Here is a 22,878-nt window from a genome sequence, read left to right on the forward strand (position 1 = left end):
TCTTTAATTCCCTCCCCCCCCCCCAAAAAAAAGTAGGTGCGCCTTATGGAGCGAAAAATATGGTACAGTGGTACCTCGGGTTAAGTACTTAATTCGTTCCGGAGGTCCATACTTAACCTGAAAGTGTTCTTAACCTGAAGCACCACTTTAGCTAATGGGGCCTCCTGCTGCCGCTGCACTGCCGGAGCACGATTTCTGTTCTCATCCTGAAGCAAAGTTCTTAACCTGAAGCACTATTTCTGGGTTAGCAGAGTCTGTAACCTGAAGCGTATGTAACCTGAAGTGTATGTAACCCGAGGTACTACTGTACATTCAAGTCTAATTTCAGTGGGGGAAGGGCTCCAGGAAAGCTGCTGCAGGCAGACATGTGTACCTGGGGAAGTTGGCTTGGACCTCAAGGCCAAGCACATAAGGGGCGTTTCATAGTATTATCTAATCCAGTGTTTCCCAACCTTGGGCCTCCAGCTGTTTTTGAACTACAACTCCCATCATCCCTGACTAGCAAGACCAGTGGCAAGGGATGATGGGAATTGTAGTCCAAAAACAGCTGGAGGCCCAAGGTTGGGACACAACCCACTGCAATGCAGGGATATTTTGCCCAACCCCAGGGCTTGAATCCATGACCCTGAGACAAAGAATCTCATTTACTATGAAATTCTGTTAATAAGCCATTGCCATTTTAAAACAGAACAGAGGTACTCTGGTCACACAGAGGACTTTGCAGCAAGATTGCAAGCTTCCCCCTACTTTTAGTGACAAGAAAAGTGCTATATCAGCCTGGCCCACCCTTGTAATGCCAAGATGGGGGTGCAGCTCTATTTGCTCATTCGCGGTGATGAAAACATGGTGCTTGGAGACACTACTGTTTATTAATCCTTTACAACACTCAGCTTTGCAAATGGGTTAGAGCTGGGTCCTGTCTCAAATTAACGTATATTACCATGATCCTAGCTAAACAGCACTGGCCTGTCTTGCCAGTTTATTGAGGTGCCAATATTGGTGTGTGAGCGCCTGCAGCTACATCCTTGTAATAAGGAAAGGGGAAGGAATTCTGGGGTTGCACCTTTGTTCAGGCAGAAAGAGACCCATTTTCCAGCCAGTTTGGGGGTGGGCGTGGGAAACCGCACTTAGCCATCCGTCTTAAATGCCCCCCAGGTTACATACAAAACACAGCTAAGCTCCAATTCTGCGAATACCGTCAAGCCACTGGCGTCCTGGGGCGCGGTTTGCATGCATGTGTGCGTTCCGTTGGGCAAAAGCCTCCTGCTGCAGACACATTCCAGCACCTCCCACTTCCCCAGTTCTGCAGGCCCTTCTCGTCGTCCTAGTCGAGGCTGTTCCGCTGAAGGTGAGGGGGCAGCGGGGAAGACTCCCGCCCCCTCGCAGGTCCCCACCGCCCTGGGGGCCAGGCCAGCACGAAAAGGCTACCGCTTTGAAGAGAGCCGCAGGGCAAGCTGAGCGCAAGCACGCACGCAGGCAGGGCGGAGCCGCGGCGCTTGGATTGGCCGAAGTCTCGCCTTTCGTCGCCGCCTCGCTCTTCCCCGTCTCTCCCGCGTCTCCGCCTGTCACTCTTGTCTGAACAGGAGAAGCTCTCCAGGCGACGAGGCGAACCCTTGCGCGGCAGCCCACTCTGCGCTGCTGCTGCCGCCGCCGCCACCACCACCACCATGCACCTCTGCAGCTTCGCGTGGCGCCCTCTGGTCCGCCGCCTCACGCAAGGGGCTGCCCCCTTCGTCCGCGGACACGGTGAGGTTTTTTTGGGGGGGGAGGGGCGGAGGGGTCGCGCGCGTGGCTGCGCCGTCGAAACCCCCCCCCCCGCCCAGAAGCACGCCGAGGCGAGGAGCGGGGGCTGGTGAGGAGCCGCGTGGCTCTGCTGGGCGAGGAGGGCGCGCAGAGGTTGAGGGCGCCGGTGTTTGCGTTGGCTGCCTGGGAAAGGAGACGCGAAGGTCACGGCGCTGAGGCAATGGAGGGGAGCCGAGAGGACGCGGCTCCTGGCGCGCAGGAGAGCCGCTTCGCCTTCGCCCAGCCCCTCGGCGCCGGGGAGACCCAGGAGGCTCTTCCTGGCGGCGGCGGAGCAGCAGCAGCAGCAGATGCATCTTAAGCCCGGGGTGGGGGGAAAAGAAAGCCACCAGAGCCTCTTGTGTTTTACTGTTTCCCCTCCGAAGTTATTTTGACTAGTGGAGAACAGGGTGGGACTGTTTACCGGAGGGGAAAAGATGACAACCAGAATCACTCCCCCCACCCCTGGCCAGTGTGTAAGCAGCTGACAGAAATTCAGGCTAAAGGGAGAGAAAACGGCGCAGGGTGTTGGGGAGGGAGCAATGGCGTAGCGTGGGTTGTCAGCACCCGGGGCAAGGCAAGTAATTTGCACGCCCTAACCCGTGGATTTGCGCCCCCTAACCCTAACCCCCAGATGTTGCGCCCGGTGCGGCCGGCCCCCCTGCACCGCCCACGCTACGCCACTGGGAGGGAGAGTCCGGAAAAAAATTAATAAAGGGCTGGTGATTTCCCTTCTTATTGGGCATGTGAATGTGGCTGAGGTAGCACAGACTGGCGAGAACTTGCTGATTCTGCTCATAAAATAATCCGTCCTCTATCTGCACAGTGTACGTCCTTATCTGCGAGGATCGATCTGGGCCTTTCTAGGTTAGAAAGATGGATCCTGCTAGTTAAGCACTGTACACTGGTTATACTAGCCCATATCTATGTCTAGTAGTCTGTTTTGCTCTCAGGGGATGGATTCGGATTAGCGGTGCTGCAGGTGAGGTAGCCACACTGCTCTTTAATACCGAGGGTGTCAGTGGGACAGATGACTGTGTTTGAGGATATTTTGTCCAAGCAGTATGATTTCTTCCCTGAAAGTTTTGTAAATTGGCAAGAGTCAGATTGGTGCTTCCATTGTTTGTTTGTTATTAGGTTTGACAAGCATATACAGTACTTAAAATGCTATACACATGTTAAGAAATGGCCTGGGCAGTGGGATAGGGGAAGGTTGTAGCCCCATTACTGACATCAAATAGGAGTGCATGGCCATATTCCACATGACTGTGCATTTTTCCTAGTTATATAATAGTGTGACTTGTGTAATGTAGGAATGCAGTAGCAGAAGTTCTGTCTTGAAAGAAGATGCCACAATTCTCCCAAAACAATGTAGTTTACATCTGCAACATTTATTGATTGAAAAAACGCTATAGGAGTGCTTATATGGGGCATTGCGGTAGGGAATGTGTGATGAGGCCCTCAGGTATCTTACATTATTAATTTCAAGACATGATGGTTAGACTAGAGAAAGTTTTTGGAGCAAGGGAGAAAAATCCATGTCTATCCTTTTTAAAATATTTGCTTAATCATAGAATTGTAGAGTTGGAAGAGAACCTGAGGATCATCTAGTTCAACGCTCTGCGGCACAGGAATATGCAGCTATCCCATACGGGGATCAAACCTGCAACCTTGGTGTTCTCAGCACCGTGCTCTAACCAACTGATTTATCATGCCCCATTCAAAAAACAAATGAACACCTGGCTTAAACTTCATTCTGGTCAGCATATTCAAGTCCACATTAAGAATGTCTTAAAATTATATTTCCACTTTGTATTACCTGGTTACTCTGTGCCATTCATCAGGTGCAGAATCTTTTCCTGGGATTCACCTCATGTGAAAGGGCATCATGATGTTGTTATGGGGAAAGACTAGCTCAGTGGTAGAGTACATGTTTTGCATGCTGAAGACCTCAGTGTCTCCAGGTAGGATTAGGAAAGGCTCTGGACAGCGTTAACAACTGCTTCTCGGCTTGATCTATTACCAATAACTTATGAAAATGCTAAGTGCAACAGTGGATTTGTATGATCGAAAGAGCTATTGATCCTGTCTTTATCTTACATTATGAGATTTGTAGCTGATACATTTCTTTAAAAAGATCTCTAGATTATCTCAATTACAGCATGTTGAGCTTACTGTTTTGTTTTGTGTTTTTAGTATTATCACTAATATTATAGCTTTCATTTTTGAAGCACCTTTCCGCCAGATGTCATCTGGAAGCGTTCCTGGATCTTCTGGGGAGAATTTTATTTATTATCTGCTCGTTGCTGGTGCTGCTGCAGCAGGAGGTTTTTTAGTGAGTGCTTTCTTTACACATCTGTTTACACTGTCCAAAAACTCTCAATCTTCTCAACAGGATAGAGAAATGATAATGTAGTCAAACCAAAATTTAAGTTGGAACTTTGCTTACAATGATGACAACTTAAAGTTAATATTAGACATATCCTAAATGTCAATGTGATTATACACAGCAATAGATGAATTTTAGAATAGTTTTCCAATAAAAGTTTTCTTGGAAATTGGAAGCAAATATCAGTGGCAGTTCTAGTATAGTCTTCGTGTCAAAGATGGGCATTAGAAATAATAATAATTGTAAAGTTTGTTTGATCAATATGATGAATTCAAAGAGCCTGCAGTCTCAAGTATGTGTGTTGATGCTGGGGATAGTTATGCTCCCCAGTCCCATGCAGCTATCTAACTTAAGATTGTATCATCCATAGCTATGGATTGTGTAACAAAACAAACCTATATAAAAAATCATGGAGAAAAGGCTGCATGAACTCATTGTCATGTATAGTTTGATGCCTACACTGATTGTTCCTACTGACTGATCCTACCTGTTCTACGTTCTCAATATGTAAATGTAGTAAATGGACACCAAAACATTCTTCCAACCAAAGGAAATGAGCTTTGTACTATTTCCCACCACTCAGGAATGCAATATTTTAATATTTACACACACACACACACACAGTAAATATGTTATTCATCTCTTCTAACTAGTACCTATGAGTTTAACCAGCTGAATCGAGCATTCAGTTTTCTTTGTCTAATATTCATTAGTTGCTACACATTTCAGCTTTGATTTTCAGAATTTGGAAATGATATCAATAGAGCTTAATTCTAAGTAATATATGTTTGAAAAGCAGTGCTTGTTTAACTATTGTTTATTGCTATCATAAGTTTTATTACAAAAATAACACTAGTCGTCAAAATGTTATCGCAAACATTGGCTAAATAAATAGTAGAAGATATGCCATAAAACTTTTTGTAAGGTTATACTATAGCATTTCTACCTGTTTAAGCAAACAGAAAATAAAATACAAACAACAGTCTTACATTGCCTTAACCTTACCTTTAATGTAGTAACCATGGCTTAGTGCAAATGTGCAAACTTTCGGACAGGAGATCCTCGCCCATCATTCTGCTGTTGTGCTGCACTTGTTGTAAGCCAAAAATGGCTTATCTTCTGAGTTACACCAATAAAACTCGGAGACAAGAGGAGTTAGACTCAGTTTAGTATGCCATGAGCTCAGGCCCATGGGTTAGCTGTCTCTAGATTAACCATGAACTGAAAACAAGGATTGTCCACTAGTTCATGGTTTGTCCAGCAAAGCTAACTCATGAGCCCAGGTTCAGGGGTGTAGCCAGGGGGTGCAGTAAGTGCACCTCGGGTGTCGCCACTGAGGGGGGGTGTGACAAAATGGCAGGCGGCACTCACCGTGGGGTCTGCAGCGCACCCAAGCTATGCGTCTCTGGCGCCCGCAGACTCCACGCCGTCTGCCCACTGCCTCCCCCCCAGCTGAGGCCCCGCGGCATCCCCCCTGTTCCTAGGGGCGCCACATGCCCAGTCCCTTCTCTATGGGTGCCACGCGCCCCGTCCTGTCCCTATGGGTGCTGCCCATCCCATCCCTGCCTATGGGCACTGTCCCACCCCCATGGGCAGTTCACCCCGCTCCTGGGCGCGCCAAGAGGCCCCAGGTTCACATAACATACGAAACCATCACTTAGCTGAGTGCAGCAGCAAAACAAGCAGCTGCTGCCTGAGAGCTTATACATTTTTGCTAAGCCATGGCTTGGCTTAGCGTGATATGCAAGCCAGGTCAACGTGTTGTTGCTCTTAATAGAACTTTGAATCTGACTCTAATTAATAAATCATTTCATCTGATTTTAATATTCTGAAGAGGGTTTTAATCAAATCTTAAATACTTCGATATAATTTTTATAAAGCTAGAATAGGGTGTTACAGTTTAATTTATATATTTTTATCTCTCATTTTAACCTATTAAAGGAAATTTATTAACATTCCTGTATTTGTATACATATATTCATATACTGTATTTTGGTGACAGAGTTTATATGTTTTATTAATCTTTATGATCTGTGTTTGTTATTTTATTCCTGGTTTGCAGTGGCTTTTGGCTATAAGCATTTACGTTTGATCATTAATGTTTAATCTGACCCTCTTCATTAAAAAGGCTAGCCTATATATAAAAATACTCACTGTGATCTTTATACATTTTACCCAAACCCCCCCCCCCCAATATCATGTTGGCTGAAAAGCAAATCCTGGAATTTGGGAGACCTTGGAAAGTGACTTTAACGCAGTGCAAGAAGCCAACTAGTAAAAAAAAAAAAAGGACACTTTATCTAGTAGAGAGCAGCAAATTAGAGTATGAGTTATTTGGAGACTGCCCATTCATGCCAAAACTAAATATACGCACAACAGTGTTTCCATGTGCCTAAGAGGCCCTTTAGAAACTAGCCTTGGAGTACACACTAGAAAGATCTCAAAGGTGACATGGTGGATTATTTGTAGCATAGTGTTTTTGTTTTGCATTTATTGCATTTATGGAAGAGTTAGTAAAAGCTGAGAGTCTTACATGGAATATAAGAAAGACACCTTCTTCATTGATTGGTGCAACTTTATTATATTTATAAGTACAAAGAAAGAACAAAGAAAGTCCACCTCCACATTATAATCTGGAATGCTATTTAGTCATTTCCCCCACTTGTCCCTTGGTCAAAGATGTCACAATTGTTTTTTTCCAACCTGAACTTTATGTGGACAGTTTTGTATGGATTATTGGTTTGTTTTTTTTGTATCCCATGTTCTGACAAGCATTCCCTAAATGGAAGTGGGTGGAGCTACAGATTATGTGGGATTTGGTTCATTTTCTCCCTTGATGATATGTATTATTTTTGCTAACTATAAAAATTAATAGGAAAAGCAAAGAACACAGTCTTGGCATATGGAGATAAGTGCAATTATTATTTTTAGGCCTACAGAACGGTTACTTCTGACAAATCCAGGTACAACGAACGTATCACTGATATGCAGCAAAGAACTGTAGCAGAATGGAAACCAAAACCGTGGCCTCCTCAGTGTAAGTTGAGAATTTATGCTTTTTTGTTTTGTTTTTTTTAAAAACAGCAAAGACAGGAGTAGGGGGGTGGAAATATAGAAGCTGCTAATCTGTTGAACTTTATGTTAGACTTTACATGGCTATGTATCAGAGTTCTGGTCAATTTAATTATTTTTGACAGGACTACAATGGTTCTAATTTAATGGCTCCTAGGTCCTAGAATATTATTGGTTGCAAGGTTTATATGCTACATATGCATACATTGCTACTGTTACCATGGACCAAGCCAGGATTTATGTTAGGGCGGCAGACTTTATGTTGGGGGCCCAAGAACTTGAGTTAGTTAAGTATTTTTATTGATTTACATGATTGGGGGGGGGGCAGCTGCCCCACTTCGCTACACCCATGATTGTTAGTTTGCTCAGATACATTTGATCATTTTGTTGCAACTAAAATGCAAAGACATTCCTGAAAGTGATTCAGTTCATGTAACACATAGTCTGGGATTGGTTTTTCTTTTTTAAAAAGATTTCATTAAGCATCACAGAGAAAAAATATAAAGCGCTGAAGGTTGAACGTTTAGTGAAAGTTAACTAATTACAGAACTCATATAACTAAAATTACAAAAGTGGTTTTGTTTGAGATGATAATTCCAGTCTGTCAGCAGCTTGATGGCTCAGGAATTTCAGAAAACTCTGAATATAGTGCTCAGCTAAGTCATTGATGGGGGAAATTCTATTCACAAAACCCAGGGAATTGTTCTCTAGTACTGCTTATTATAACTAAATGAGCACTGCCAAATTGCTTCCTGAAATGACCATTTTTATGTCTATAATTTGCGTAATATTTTAAATAAATGAAAATATTTCAGTATGAAATAACTAAGAAGGTATATAGAGGGAACTCAGTTTGAACTGTGGCTTAACTCAGGAATGAACCAACATGTTTTCACTCATACAGTTCATACTGAAGGATCATTAAGATAGTGCTGCTGAGTATATAGAAATGTGAAATTCTATTAATTAATCTCACTGAATAGTCCGTGAGTTAGGATCTGTTTCTTTGATGGAAGCTGTTTCATCTTAGGGATGAAGGAATGTTTAGAAGGCTGTGACCCTATACCCAGTTTCCTGAGAGTAAGCTCTACATAGGATGTATTTTTAAGTAGGCATGTATAGGATTGCCTAGTAAGTTAATGCAATAGTACTTCCAACACAGTTAAATTCTAAACAGTTTGCTACTGTGCATATTTATCCAGAAATAAGTTTTTTGTGTGCATAGTGAGACTTATTCCCAGGGAAGTACGCAAAGGATTGCTGCCTAAGATTGCAGTTACAGGGCTAGACATTACAAATAGCTATCAGCTCAGCCACTGAACGCATTCTCAGACTACCTGGACACTATCCACTGTTACATGAGCACGCTTCTTTTTCCTTTCCTCCTCTCTCCAGCCCCCTGTGAACCTCAAATTTTTTCTGAAGGGTCCCCTAAAACCCTCCAGGGAGTACCTGTTCCCCCAACTGCTTCTGTTCTCTGAAAAATGTGCACTGTTGGATCTCACCCAACACATGTAGCTGCTTTTCTTTTCCCTACCTAGACGCAATGAATGCAATCAAATTGCATTTACCTGACCTGGTTTTTCTCCCGCCCCCTTTTTAACATTTATATTGAATAATACGTTTGGGTTTTGAAAACCATTAATTCATATGTTACATGCTATTTTTCTCTCTTCCTGTCTTTCTGCCTTCTTTTCATGTGCCTTATTATGAGAAGAATGCAGGGTATTTGATATTCCTCCTTCCCTGGCCCTTTATTGCCTTTCATAAATGACCTTACCTCCATCTAAATTGTATGCTTAAATTATCTTAACAAATGAAACATTCAGAAAAGCAAGTATTATATTTCCCTCAAGTTTTTAAATAATGCGATGCCTTTCAAATTCACCTATGATTTGGAAAACCCATAACCTGTTCTATACTTTACTAAAAAAATAGACAAAACCTCTAACCTCTCAGCAGAAGACTTTAGGCTACTTCACACGTAATATATTTTCAGCTGTACACCTATAATGTGTTAAGTGTACACTCAAAATTGTAAAATGTATGTGACAAACATGGGTACCACAGAAAAAATACTGCATGCCGAAGCTTCCTGTTAGGTGTGCACTCAAAGGCAAACCCATAATTTTTTGTCATGAACCAGCTCTTTGACATTGAACTGAATAGGGAAATGTTAATAGAAATAACCTGCAAAATTCCAAAATGGTGTTTATAGTGTATGCTAACGTTCCAGTTTTTGCAATTTTCTGAGTGTGTTCATGCAATTTCTTGTTCCAATTTCTGTTTCCTTCTCTTAATCTTGTTTCTGATCTCCTTTGCTGTATTAATCTTTCTTTCACTAGAAAGATTGTATTTAAATCTTTCTAATTGTTCCTCTGCTTTTACACTTTCAGAATAAAATACAAAGGAAATCTTTCCAAAACCGAGGAATTAATTTTTTTAAGGACAGTCCATCGTTGTATACCTCGCAGCCAAACTTGAGAAAACCATCTCTTATAGAACTCCATTTTTGTGAGAATACTCCCCAATAATTATATCTTTTCAAGGCCAAGATAAAACACAACTTAAATACATCCTATAGAAGATAACTTGGCACTCTTAAGACACTGGCTGTTTTGAATTAATACACTTGTAATTGACTGTCCAATAAAGGGTCCTGAACACTTATCTTGCTTGTCAATCTGTGTTTTGTGTGAATAGGTTAGTTTTCTAGAAATTTGTTATATCCCATAGAGGGACACAGTTGGGTAGTATGGTCTCTGTTTTAGCAGGAAAAAGAGGAGCTGGATCTGTTTAAAAGTCAATTTATTCAAGTCTTAAAGACGCACTGCTGTACCAATACATAAGAGAATGATGTGACATAAACAAAAAACTTAAAATAATTGTCCCTATTCATGTTACTATCAAAGTTAAATGAAATACCTACTTCTCAGTACAAACTTAGATAATATTTGGATGTTTTGATCACATCAAATAATTATGTTCTTTGTAGCCAATCATTATTAAACCTGACAGTGTCTCTCTCCCTTTGTTCACATACCTATCTTTGCATGTCATTGTCTGTTAATTTCTCCTCAGCTTTGTTTGCCAGTTGGGCTGCTGTCTGTCAGCTAACAAAGCTTGTGGGTCACTGTTCTCATCTGTGTGGTGCTGGTGCCTGTTCAATTACATCTTCATTTCCACGCCTTCTTACCTAGAATGTTACAATCCCTGTTTGAAAACATGTCCTCGGGTTTCTAGGCTGGGGTGTGCATTTCTGTTTCAGTGGACTTCAGCATTTATTGCAAAAAGACGGATAATAATGGAATCGCAATTCATGAACGGGGGAAAGCTGGGCTCATAAATAGCACTTGTCTTATTCCTGCATTTTGGTCTTATTCCTGCATTTTGATATTTTTGACATTTGCAGCAGTTTAAACATTCACATCAAACCTACAATTTATTTCTTATTTCTATACTGCTTGCTTGTAAAAAAAAAAAACCCTCAAAGTGGTTGGCTCGCAATCTACTTCAGTAGAAGGAATGTGCAGAGCCGTTTCCTCCAGGTGAAAAGGACAGAGAATTTATTGCATTTCAGGAACTTCAAGTATGACAATACTGTTCCTGCATACACAAACTGCTCTTTCATCAAGGTGATAGTATAGTTTGACCTGTGGCCTGAGCAGATTTGTTTTTGCTGTTTCTTAATTTGCAGCTCTATAGCATGATGCTATGCTCCACAGCAGCTTCTAAACATAGCAGCCTATTAAGGTTGGCTTTAATAATATCATTCATATATTAAACATAGAATATGAACATGAACTGAGCCTCTTTTCAATGGCATCCTTGCCATTTCCCTCCCGATGGCTGCAGTCTTTAACTGCTGTACATTTATAAATAATTCTCTGTTATCGTAGCATGTTTCTGTTTGTTTTGTTATGTACTTCATAGTAACCCTTTGCTTCATGCTATATATTCTTTCCACATATTAACAAGGTAACAGGCTAACCTGTTTCACACTGCATGTTTGTGCTTCATGATTTCTCTGTTATGTTAAATGAAGCCTTAGAAAACGATGAAACAGAAGCAAACGAAACTACTGATGCAAGTGAGGAAGTAAAGGATGCAGTTGAAGAAGAGACTGCAGCAGTAACTACTGGTGAATCGGAAGTGCAAAATGAAAAGCACACTGAATCTGCAGAAGCACAGAGAGAAGACGAATCGCCTGTTGAAGAGGCATCCTCTGGTGTGCAAGAAGAGCAAGATGCTCCTTCCAGCTCAGAGGCAGCCCAAACGCAAGGTTAACATTACAAATGGAAATCTGTAGGCATTTTACCTTGTATCACAGGAAGCACTGCTTTGCTCACGTTAACATAGTATTCCACACAGAATAAACTTGTATTTTAAAACCTTAATTGAATTTTAATATAAATGAGATATGATTTCAGCTGCAGTTTCCAAGTTTAATCCATACAACTTATTTTAGGTAGTTTGTTGCAAAATATTTCTGGAAGAAGGAGCCCTAATTTGCCATTTGTGGTAGAAGGCTCCTGATTTTGTCCAGAAGAAATAGCTGGACATGCCTAGAGAGTGTGTTATAAATAGAATTGAGTGCAGTTCAGTGTGCTCTTTCTCTCCTAAATGCACAAGCTGTAAGATGTGTACAGAGGCATTTTGGCCCATTAGAAATATATTTACTATTACAAAATCTTGTGTGGTTTTCTTCTGCTGCCAAATCCATTGCCTTTCTGAATATTTTTTTAAAAAAACAACACTATTATTATTTTTGGCGTGTTTCCAAAACCATCCATTATTTGGAGGGTTGTATTCAATGCTTCTCTCACTCAGGGTAGATACTTTGAAACGAATGAACCCAAGTTAAACATGTCCATTAACATCAATGTTTCTACTCTGAGTAGAGACAAGCAGAGAATACCACCTATAATTCTGAGTGCTTTTCAGACTTCATTATGCAAAGAATGAGAATGTGATTTCTGATTAGCCCTAAAAACAATGACCAAATAAGACCATTCCAAAATAATTTTGATGGCTGCGATCCAGGAAGTGAGTAACATGAATGCATTCTAGGCTCTGTTTCATTGCTGGCCATGGAAATATATTTCCTTGCAACTCTTTGTCTTATGTAGTGGACAGTGGAACCTGACACTGTTCAGCATTCTCTTAATCACAGATAATGCCTTCAGCATTAAACTGGTAAAAACTAGATGAATAAAACATAGGCCTTTATTAGGAAGGGCTCTATAGTACCAATACACCCCTTAGTCATCTGATTTGTATCCATCATTAAGTAATTTGTAACGTGAGTTCACTTTTGTCATTGCTGGTGATGTTGCAGTTAAAAAGACCTGATCTTAAATGATTTATAGAAGCAAGCCTTATTTGGACAAGTCACTCTTGCCAGAGGGAAGGGGATGGGGAGGTGATTTTTGCAAAGACCCAAAGCATTCTGTACCTTCCCAAAATCTGTTTTGGAAGTTTTTAGGGGTCCTCTGGAATGGTATGGAAATTGGCTTGGGTGACCGCAGAAAGAATTAGAATGGGTGGAGCTTAGAGAAGGATTTAAATCTCCACTTGGCTATGAAGCACAGTGGGTGACCTTGGGCCAGCTACTGTCTCTCAGCCTAACCTACTTCACAGGGTTGTTGTTGGGGGGATTAAATGGGGAGGGGGAGAACCATGTATGCCACCTAGAGCGCCTTGGAGAAAAGGGTGGAATATAAATGCAATACATAAATTACATTTTTTTATTAAAAAAAAAACCACAACCTTCCTGTGGTAGAAATTCCCAACCAAACTTCCAAGTCTGTTTGGGACTTTTTACATTCTTGCAATATCTGTTTTATGTAAATAACTGCATTATATTTATCTAGCTAGCTTAGTTTTGTTTATCAATAACTAACTGGGATGTCAAGTTTTCCACAGCCCTGAAGCTTGAAATGCTGTGAACGGGGCAAGCCAACTGAACTCCAGACCTTATAGATGGAAATAATTGTCTGCTACTGTATTGCGGCTTTCCCCTGGCTTCATGAGAATGCCAATTTGGCTTCCCAGAAATACACTGCTATTTCTGATGCTGAAGAGAATGGGATAAAAACACTGATATAATGAGATGCAGTACAATTAAATATAAGCAGTACAAATGAAAACCACAAGCAGAGTTGGAGAAATTCCAGTTTTAATGTGTAAAAGTACTCAAGTTGGCACAATAAACTTAAGTTAATTTTGTTTTTTAACATAGGTGATTTCCATTATTGTATCTCCAAATGGAACTGCTAAATTCATTTAAGAACATTAGGAGATCAGATAGAAATATAGCTGCTTTATTTCAGCTGCAAAATAAAGGGGTTCTCAAATTTTCCTTACATCACTTCAACTTTTGAGGGGGAAGCACCTTTCCCCACACATATAGTTGGAACAACAATTAGTAAGCATAGTCGTAATGTAGTATTGCACTGAAATATTTTGTATTAACAGAATTGAAGATTTGAATTCCTAATTACAGTCATTTTCACATGGAATAATGATACAGGGAAACAGAATGCTGAAATCGGTGTCTTGCCTACCTCTTAATAAAGGATTTTGTTTTACAATTTTTCTTTGCATTCTTGTGAAACCTGTAGTGCTTCCTTGAATTATGTTTATTATGTTTCTACAGATACCAGTATCTGCTAAAAATGAACTATTTTTGTAACAGGATAATATTTAGTATGGTGTCACACAGTGAAAGGGTGCAGTTCTGTAAATGTATGCATATGGGTACCCGAGGAAACTTTGCAGTATCTATTGCAGTCTTCCACAAAGCTTTAATAGGCTAACCGCTTTCAGTTTGAAATTGGCTTGCCTGTTGAATAGTATGGAAATTGCAGATACCTCTGCTACAAACATGGTTCTGACCCAAGTCTAGCATCAGAGGTTGTCAGAACTGGGCATCTGTTGGACTCATGTGACATCCTGCCACTCAGAAAGTTTTTTTTATAATAGTTGAGTTTTTATAATTGAAGCTATTATCAAGTTTGACTAACAGCAAACTGCAACGAAAGTACCCCGAGATTCACAAGCCAACCTTGAGCTGTGATTTGTGGTCCCGATTTGTTGAGCTGAACAGTGTTAGTGAATTTGGTCCAGAAACTAGTCAAAGTTTTGTATTAAGTCCAGTTTTCAATGTTTGTCTGTGTGTAATGTGTATGGGGTATGTGGAGATGACAACAAAACCTTAGAGCCTGCCATGGTACATTCTATTTAATATAAGCAGGCAGTTTTGTAGGATTCCATTGCATATGGAGGATGGCACACAAAGGCAGAGAAAAAGCAACCAGTTCAGAATTCTAGAGCAACACTTAATTTAAATGTGTTTAACATGCATCCTTCTTAAGTTAGTCTAATGCACCAGAGATGCTATTGTTTCTTTCATGCTACATTTGCCTTGAGAATTAAGGTTATCTTATTTCATTTTGGTAATGACTGATAAGCAGCCCATATGCCTTTGCTAATTGTTTGCTCTTCCTTTTTTCTTTTAACTCACATTTAAATGTTCATGGAGCATTAATAATTTGCTTCCATTAATATAGTAAAAGAAAAATGCATGCATTGATATTGCCATTTACTCGAAGATTCATGTCTTTAATTGAGATATTTAAAAGGATTTCGCAAACTGAACTTTTATCCCCACTCAGACTTAACTGTAATGGACAGAAATGTCTTTTGCTAATCCCAAACATCAATTAGTTACTATGTATTTTAGACTTTGGCACTTCTACTTTCTTCAGATTATTTGCAGAGTAGGGCTCAATGGCAAATGCAGGCAGAGCGGCTATGCTTTGCAACACAACTGTTGACAGTACAAAGGTCCTGCTATTAGTTTTAAAATACCATTTGTCAGAGCATTCAGTGGGTTTTAGTTTTAGTCATAACTGTGGCATTTTAAATAAACATGTGCCATGGATGTTAAAGTTAACTAACAATCTACTGAAGATAAATATTACGGCTTTTTGTCATAAGGAAATAAAACTACAGACGTCTTGTACACACGTGCTCCAACTGTCCCATACCAACCCTTCCTTCTCTGATTATTGATATGCCACTTTTGAACTTCACAGTTCCCAAATCAATTCTCACAATTAAAAAATCCACAAGACAACCCTCCAAAGTAGGGACCTCCCTTGCTTAACAAATGAGGTATCTCCAGTTGCTACATGCCTCACTTTTGAAGGTGGGGGCACCCAGAGAAGAGGCTCTTCTGCAGATCTTAACAACTGAATAGATACTGAAACCTGTAGATTAAGAGTTACGTTGGAAATATTGACCTGAGAATTTGTGTCTGTGTGTGTATTTGCAGGGGGACTTGTTTATAATAAAATCCAACATGGTTTATAGGAGTTTTAAAGATGAAGTCAAGAACCTGTGGCTCTCTATTAAGAATGTAAGAGCCTGTTGGATCTAGTCCAGCATCCTCTTCTCAAAGTAGTCAACCAGATGCCCATGGGGAATCCACAAGCAGAGTGCAACGGCACTGTCCAGATTATGTTGGACTGTGGTGATATTTAGACATACTGGCTGGGGCTGATGGGAGTTGGAATCCCTCAACATCTTGAAGGTAATGGGTTCTCAGGATCCAGCTCCTCAGGCCTCACTGATGCAATCCAAAGGAAAGCAGAGCAATATGTTCGGAACCAGCTTGACTGCAGGAGTTGCCGGAAGGAGGCATACAAGGCGTCATCCAACCATGTTAGGGACTCCACTCTGGCTTCCTGTAGGGTTTACTCCTTAGCCTTTTTCTTCTCCTGAAGATGTCCCAAAGGCAGCAGAGGTTTTGGATCAGAGCTTTCCTTCTCTTAGATGGGCTACCTTCCCAAGTTGATGAGCCCCATCTGCCCTTCACTTCCCTCACAGCACATGCAGAAACCCTACTTGACCATTGGACCTCCTATTGGTCTCATCCGCTCAATCTGCTGGAACCTGTCTTTGCATGCATAGGAAGTTCCTAACTCACTGAGTGTTTGAGATCCATTGGCTACTCTCACCTGGTTTAACTGGCCAGTCAAAGCCATTTCTTGGGGTGTGGCTACTGTCACATGCTGACAGCTTCTAGGAGCCACAGGTGAGAGCTGAGTGCAGGGTAGGGACCAAAGCTGGAGAAACCACCCCAGAAGGAGCATGACATGTCCCTCACCAGAGGTACTACCCCTCCCCTAAAACCCCATACACCCCTACCTGTGAGTAAGCTTAATTTAATTCAGTCACACTTCTAAGTAGACATGGAGGGCTCTGTTGGTGATGATCTTGAATAACTTTAGACATTAGCTTTCCGCCCCTGGCAACATATGGAAATATTATTCCCTTGAATATGACTTTATTAAATAATGTAAACTATGCAGAAAGTTCAAATTTGAAAATAGTCTTTTAAATACAAGCAAGACCCTAAATGTCATACTTGACAATGGCAATGCAACAGCCTGTGTGCTTATATGTTAAAATTACTGTGCGTTACTCAGTACCACTGATTTAACATGCACAATTTAAGAGATGAATTAAATTGCAGTGGACTCCAGCTTTTGATCATGCTGGTCCACAGCTCCAGGCAAATTCCAAGTTGTGTTATGCTAGCCATCTGCTATTCTTTTAGCTCCATGGTTTTTAGAAAGAAGTATCTTCAGAAGTATTTGAATGTGACATTCTGCATTAGAGCGAACAATGTCTTGATGGCTGGGTTAGCTAAAAGAATAGTTCATTAAATGAAAGATGAAGTTCATAGAGAACTAAACAAGTCTCATTCACAGAGATTACTTTGTTTTCTTAACACAGTTCAAGAGACTTAGGCAGTGTAAATAGTTCATTGTACATGTTTCTGGGGAACAAGTTCTTCCTCACGTAAATGCAACAACCTATTTCTAACATAAGCATAAAAAATAAATATTTATTATTCCCATGCTGTTCTTCATAAGAATTTTCAATGGCCTGTCCCCCCAAATACCCTTTTCATGCTGGTGGGAGGCAAGTCTGGGTAAGCCACCCAGTGCATGGGAATAACTATGGACTTGGAAATTACTTTTGAGCAAACATTTACAGCAGTATGCTGTAACTGAGTCAGAATGAAAGACATATAACCAAGTTAGTTGCTGGAACATATCTGAGAGTGACTGGGGTGGTGTGAAAAGAGGACTCTTTCCTTCAGACGTTATTTTGTTGTAGTCTGGCCACTGCATCTAAAACCCTGTTGCAGGGTTGCTCTGCTGAAAAAGTCTGTTTTCTCTTGCCATTCACTGACCCTCTTCCAACAGTTGCTTGTTTCTCCACCTCCCATTTCATGCTTCAACTGGTCCATGATCCAGACTGATTTGACAGGTCATGAGCCATGGCGCAACTGGAATCTTTAGAACTTGCAAGAAGGCTCACAGCCCTCTCTTTTTTACATATTTTTGCTCTATCCCATTATATGAGCAGGGGAGACACTATACAGTCATACATATTATGTTTATAATGCAATACTAATAATACTTTAATCAAAAGGAAGTCCCACTGAACGCAATGTGGCTTACTCCCCAGTAAGTGTACTTGAGATGCAGCCTGCATTACAGCCTGGTTAGGCTCCACTACCCATTATTTGCCTCGGCATTTGAGCCCAATGTCAGTGTTGGAATGAGACAATAAGAGAAAGCAGAGGAGGTAGCATAAGAGGAGAAAGACAGTACAAAGAATTAATTTTTTTATGAAGAAAGTAAAGGATGTGTACACACTCCCATTTATTCAATCCAGTGTGCTCCTACTGCTAGTTTTGAAAGTGGTATGCACCCATTAGCCACAATCCACATCTATCCTCTTGTTTCTTATGGAATACTGTGTTTGGATGCCATTTTCTCCAAAACAGCTTTGATCCCAATTGAGATAAGGAACAACCTTGCTGCATTTCAGTACAGTAATATGTACACAAACTGGTTCTACTTCTCAGCCATGGCATTTGTCCTATCATTCTACCCAGATCCTTGTTGCTGTGTGTCCAAGCCCCTATTCAGTGACTGCATTTCAATAAAAATAACCCCCCCCAAAAAAAAGGTGAGAGACCATCCCTGTGTTCTATATCTTGCCTAGTTTGGCCTTGAGTAAGCAGTGATTGATTGGCTGTAACAGGCTTGAAAAATGGATGCTTGTTCCACCATACTACTCTGGATCCAGGGAGAAGAGGAACACAATATGGGCATTTTCCTGTCTTCACTCCCACTATTGATTGGGCTTAACATGGGCCTGCAAAGACTGGAAAGGACCACCACAAAGAGTCATTTGGAATTCCTACAAAGGATTGAAAATAAGTAGGGAGGGGCCTACGGGCTGATGCTGAACATGCCTCTATTATGACCTCACAACAGTATAGTGGTACCTCAGGTTAAGTACTTAATTCATTCTGGATCCGTTCTTAACCTGAAACTGTACTTAACCTGAAGCACCACTTTAGCTAATGGGGCCTCCTGCTGCCGCCGGAGCACAATTTCTGTTCTCATCCTGAAGCAAAGTTCTTAACCTGAGGTAATATTTCTGGGTTAGCAGAGTCTGTAACCGGAAGCATATGTAACCTGAGGTACCACTGTAATTACAAATATTTATTGTGAATAGGATGGCACATTATAATTTACTGGGAAATTATCTTTTCCTCCCTGATACAACTACATGCCTTGTTCCAGTATAAGACAGTAAAAGCAGATCTCTCAATAGAGGCAAGATTATTCTGACCAAGTGTTTTCTTGAATGCAGAAAAGATCTCTGCAGTAAGTCCTATTGGCTTTAACATAATTGATTTTTAAGTAAAGGTGCTGAGAATGACAGTTTTTGCTCTGGTTACCTATAACAGAGCCATTTATCAAAACATAGCTGGGCTTTAAAAGGAATATATAATGTTCAGTCTACAAGGAATACACTCTTGGAAAGATTACAGTACCTCCCTTAGGGCACATTCATGGCAATTTACTATTTCCTTTTGCTTTCAAATGTAATATCCTGTAGATAACCTGTTACTAACTCAGAACAGAATAATGTGATCATACTGCAGCTAGCCCACTGTCGTCTTTATCAGTGTTTTGCTGACATATCTCATTTTCCTGGTTTTGAGCATTCTTTATTAGTTTGACAGTGCATGTTGGCCAACACACTTAATGTTATTCCGATGTTGTGTTCGCATCTGTCATGTCATGATTTTTGGAGATGGTCTGAAAGAATTTGTGCTTCAGATCCCTGTTTTGTACAACCCAGTAGTGCATCTGGGATCTTTAAAATGCTATTCATGAATATGAAGGGTGGTTTCCTGATGGACTGGAGGTGCCTCTATGCCTTGGATCTGTGTGGTTGTATCACAAAGCAAAGGTACTGTGATTTCCATGAATAACAGCTTTAAGTAGGCAGTAGAATTTTGTATCCTTGTAATAATCACAAAGATTCATCAGTGAACAATTTAACAATTCATATATTAAATGAAGTGTTAATTTCTTTTGGAAATCGCTGATAAAAATTCCAGTAGAGGAGTATACCGACCTTGGCACTAGTGGCAAACATGATTTGTGTAGATTATTACCTCAGTTCAGAACTACGTACTATTGTCAGTTTGCATCAAGCTGTTAACATCCATATAGTTTCACCTTTCGGACGGAGTAAGCCTTTTTTTCATTAATTGCCATTGGGATTATGGCCTTATTCAGGGCCATGAACACATTGTTAAGGTTCAGAATGTGCTGAAGAGAGATATCTCAAATCTTATTTTTCCCCCAGAATCTGAACTAGTTTGAAGTAAAGCCTGTACAGTGGTACCTTGGGTTAAGTACTTAATTCGTTCCGGAGGTCTGTTCTTAACCTGAAGCACCACTTTAGCTAATGGGGCCTCCTGCTGCCGCTGCATCGCCAGAGCACGATTTCTGTTCTCATCCTGGAGCGAAATTCTTAACCAGACGTACTATTTCTGGGTTAGCGGAGTCTGTAACCTGAAGTGTATGTAACCCGAGGTACCACTGTACAGTCATATCTTGGGTTGAATATGCTTCGAGTTGAGTGCGTTCGAGTTGCGCTCTGTGGCAACCCAGAAGTAATGGAGCGCGTTACTTCCGGGTTTCGCCGCTTGCGCATACGCTCAAAATGACGTTACACGCATGCGCAGAAGCGGCGAAAAGCGGCGCGCGCGCAGACGTGTCATCGCTAGTTACATTTGCTTCTAGATGTGAATGGGGCTCCGGAACGGATCCCGTTTGTATCTAGAGGTACCACTGTATTGGCATTAAGAAGGTAGTTTTCTACTAAAGAAACACTCTTTTAAAAACATACATACACAACTAAAGGAGCGAGATCACTTCAAATTAGGTTGATATATTTACCCAACAGATTGGATTCCACACCTCTGCAAATTCACCCTCCGCTCATTGGTTGAACGGTTATACCCCTTGGGAAGGGGAAACTTACACAAGGCCTAAGAGCAGAAAGGGCTGTGAAGAGCAAGGAGCATGGGGAGGCAGGAACATACAGACCAGGGAGTGAAGAGGACAGGAAGAGAGGAAACCAGGCTGTGTGATCTGTAACACATCCTCAAAGAATTGTGGGCACTACAGTGGCTTCACAGACTTACAATTCCCAGCAATTCATAGCAAACCGTGGTACCCAGAATTCTTTGAGGGAAAGAATGTGCTTCAAATGTACTTCAAAGGTATGCTGTGTGTGTGAAGGAGCAGTCTAGGAACCGAAGGGCTTTATGGTGTTGATGCTGTAGAGCACTCAAAAGAGTCAAAATTTCCATTTCTGGTTTCTAGTTATATGGTTTTTTATACCTCTTTCCCCCTATAACACAGCATACACATTTCTTCCTACTTGCTTTATTTATTCCCTTAGTTTTCTGTCTCACTCACTTTTCTTCTGTATGGGACCTAAGGTGACATTCATGTGGTTCCCAGGAAATCTCCCATCCAAACACCGACTAGATGCAGACCTGCTTCATTTTAGCAAGGTAGTAGCCTCAGATGCCTTCAGAGTTCAACCTTGGGACCCAGTACAGACGTTTCTGAAGCATTCTGTTGCAATGTTTAAGACGATTGACCAAGTGCACTATTTTTTAATAATTTATATACCGCTTATGTGTCAAAATGGCTTCTTCAGCTGTTTACAACTGTAAAATTATTACATAATTAAAACACAAATCCACTGGGCATTAAAACATTCTTAATTAAAACATATAATAAAACAATAATTAAAAAAGCATACCGTTAAAATAAAAGCAGAAGCTTACCTCAGGGGAATGCTTACTTAAACAGGAGTAACTTCAGAAGCTGGAAGAATGGCAACCATGATGGGGCTTTTCCTATTTCAGCAGAGGGGACATTCCAAACCAGTAAAGGAGCATATACAGCTGCCTTATACTGAATCAGCTCAGCCAGGATTCTCTTCCAGTCTTTTCTGGGAGTGCCAAGGATTGAAACAGAGACCTTCTGCATGCAGGCAGATATTCTACCACTGAGCTACATCCCTTGCCACCAGAAAAAAAAGCCTCCCTCTGTATTATCGCAAACCAATAATCTGAACTGGATTTTGTTAGCTGATCATTGTGCCTTTTATCTAGAGTTTTGTATGCAACTTAAAATTGGCTTGGTGACTAACTGGCAGCCAGTTGCTTTGAGTGTAGTGACATGTGTCAAACAGAAGAGGGCGCTAAGTCAAAATCTGTAATGTCGCTGGAAGCTCTTGAACTAAAACAAACAAACATACAACTAGCAACAGATCTAACATTAAAGAACAACATATACGGGATCAGTTAATGTACTTTTCTTTCAATGGAAAATAGTGGCTTTATTAAATATATTTTAAAGGAAGCACAGTTCTTCCAAACAGTGAACTGGAATGATTTGCAGCGTAACTGGTTGGTCATAATTTTGTTCTGTTTTATTGGGCAAGAGTCCAAACGGGGGCAACCTTACCTTCAAAAACCCATTTACGATTCAGATAATAATCCAACACCTGGATAAGAAGTGTTCTGATGTTCCCCAGGCACAAATCACCACAGTTGTAAACTTTTCCACTCAAGTGTTCGAAACTCTCATTGTTCTTTGCACATTTTGCGACAAGGAATTTCATTAGCGCGAGCAGTTTCTGAGCTCTGGGTGCAGTAATGCGCCTAAGATTTCAAATTAAAACTGCAGCGTGGAAGGAAAGAAGGATCTTTTTCTGCCTCCCCACTTCCAGCTCCTCTCTGAAGACTGGGGAAGAGAGCCTCTTTAGAATATTAGGGGGGAAGGCAGGGGAAAGACTAGACCATGTGAAAAATGAACATAATATTTTAGCTGAAGTTCATTCATTTTCAGCTTTGTATTCTTTCTATAAAAAAATCATGCCTAGACATTCTGTTGTTGCGCCATAACCTAGGTTTAAGGTGCCATTTAGCTCCTAGCTTTCATATCCCATTTTCTAATGCTGTTTCCACTTGTCATAGATATAAAAAGTGTTTGTTTAACGAGATTAAACCTCATATGCCTTGTGAAGTGTTGAATTCCTATAGTTTACAAATAAGGAAACATCTTTGTAGAACTGTTATGATGAACAGCTCATTATTCCTTGGTGCTTAGATCATTTTGTTCATAGACAAGTTCTGCATATTTAAAACAAACTCATAACCCACATCA

At 40.9% G+C, this 22,878-nt stretch overlaps 1 protein-coding gene across 1 annotated transcript; it reads left to right on the plus strand.

Annotated features, from left to right (window-relative positions):
• Positions 1 to 1,289: 1,289 nt before the first annotated feature.
• On the plus strand, positions 1,290 to 13,833 carry MGARP (mitochondria localized glutamic acid rich protein). The gene is made up of 4 exons (XM_083756089.1): positions 1,290 to 1,746; positions 4,011 to 4,114; positions 7,100 to 7,205; positions 11,286 to 13,833. The coding sequence occupies exons 1-4, from the start codon at positions 1,668 to 1,670 to the stop codon at positions 11,525 to 11,527; spliced, it is 531 nt and encodes a 176-aa protein (XP_083612215.1). The 5' UTR covers positions 1,290 to 1,667; the 3' UTR covers positions 11,528 to 13,833.
• The last annotated feature ends 9,045 nt before the right edge of the window (positions 13,834 to 22,878 follow it).

This window comes from Podarcis gaigeae (assembly GCF_964106915.1).
Source record: "Podarcis gaigeae genome assembly, chromosome: 9".
NCBI classification, from domain to species: domain Eukaryota; kingdom Metazoa; phylum Chordata; class Lepidosauria; order Squamata; family Lacertidae; genus Podarcis; species Podarcis gaigeae.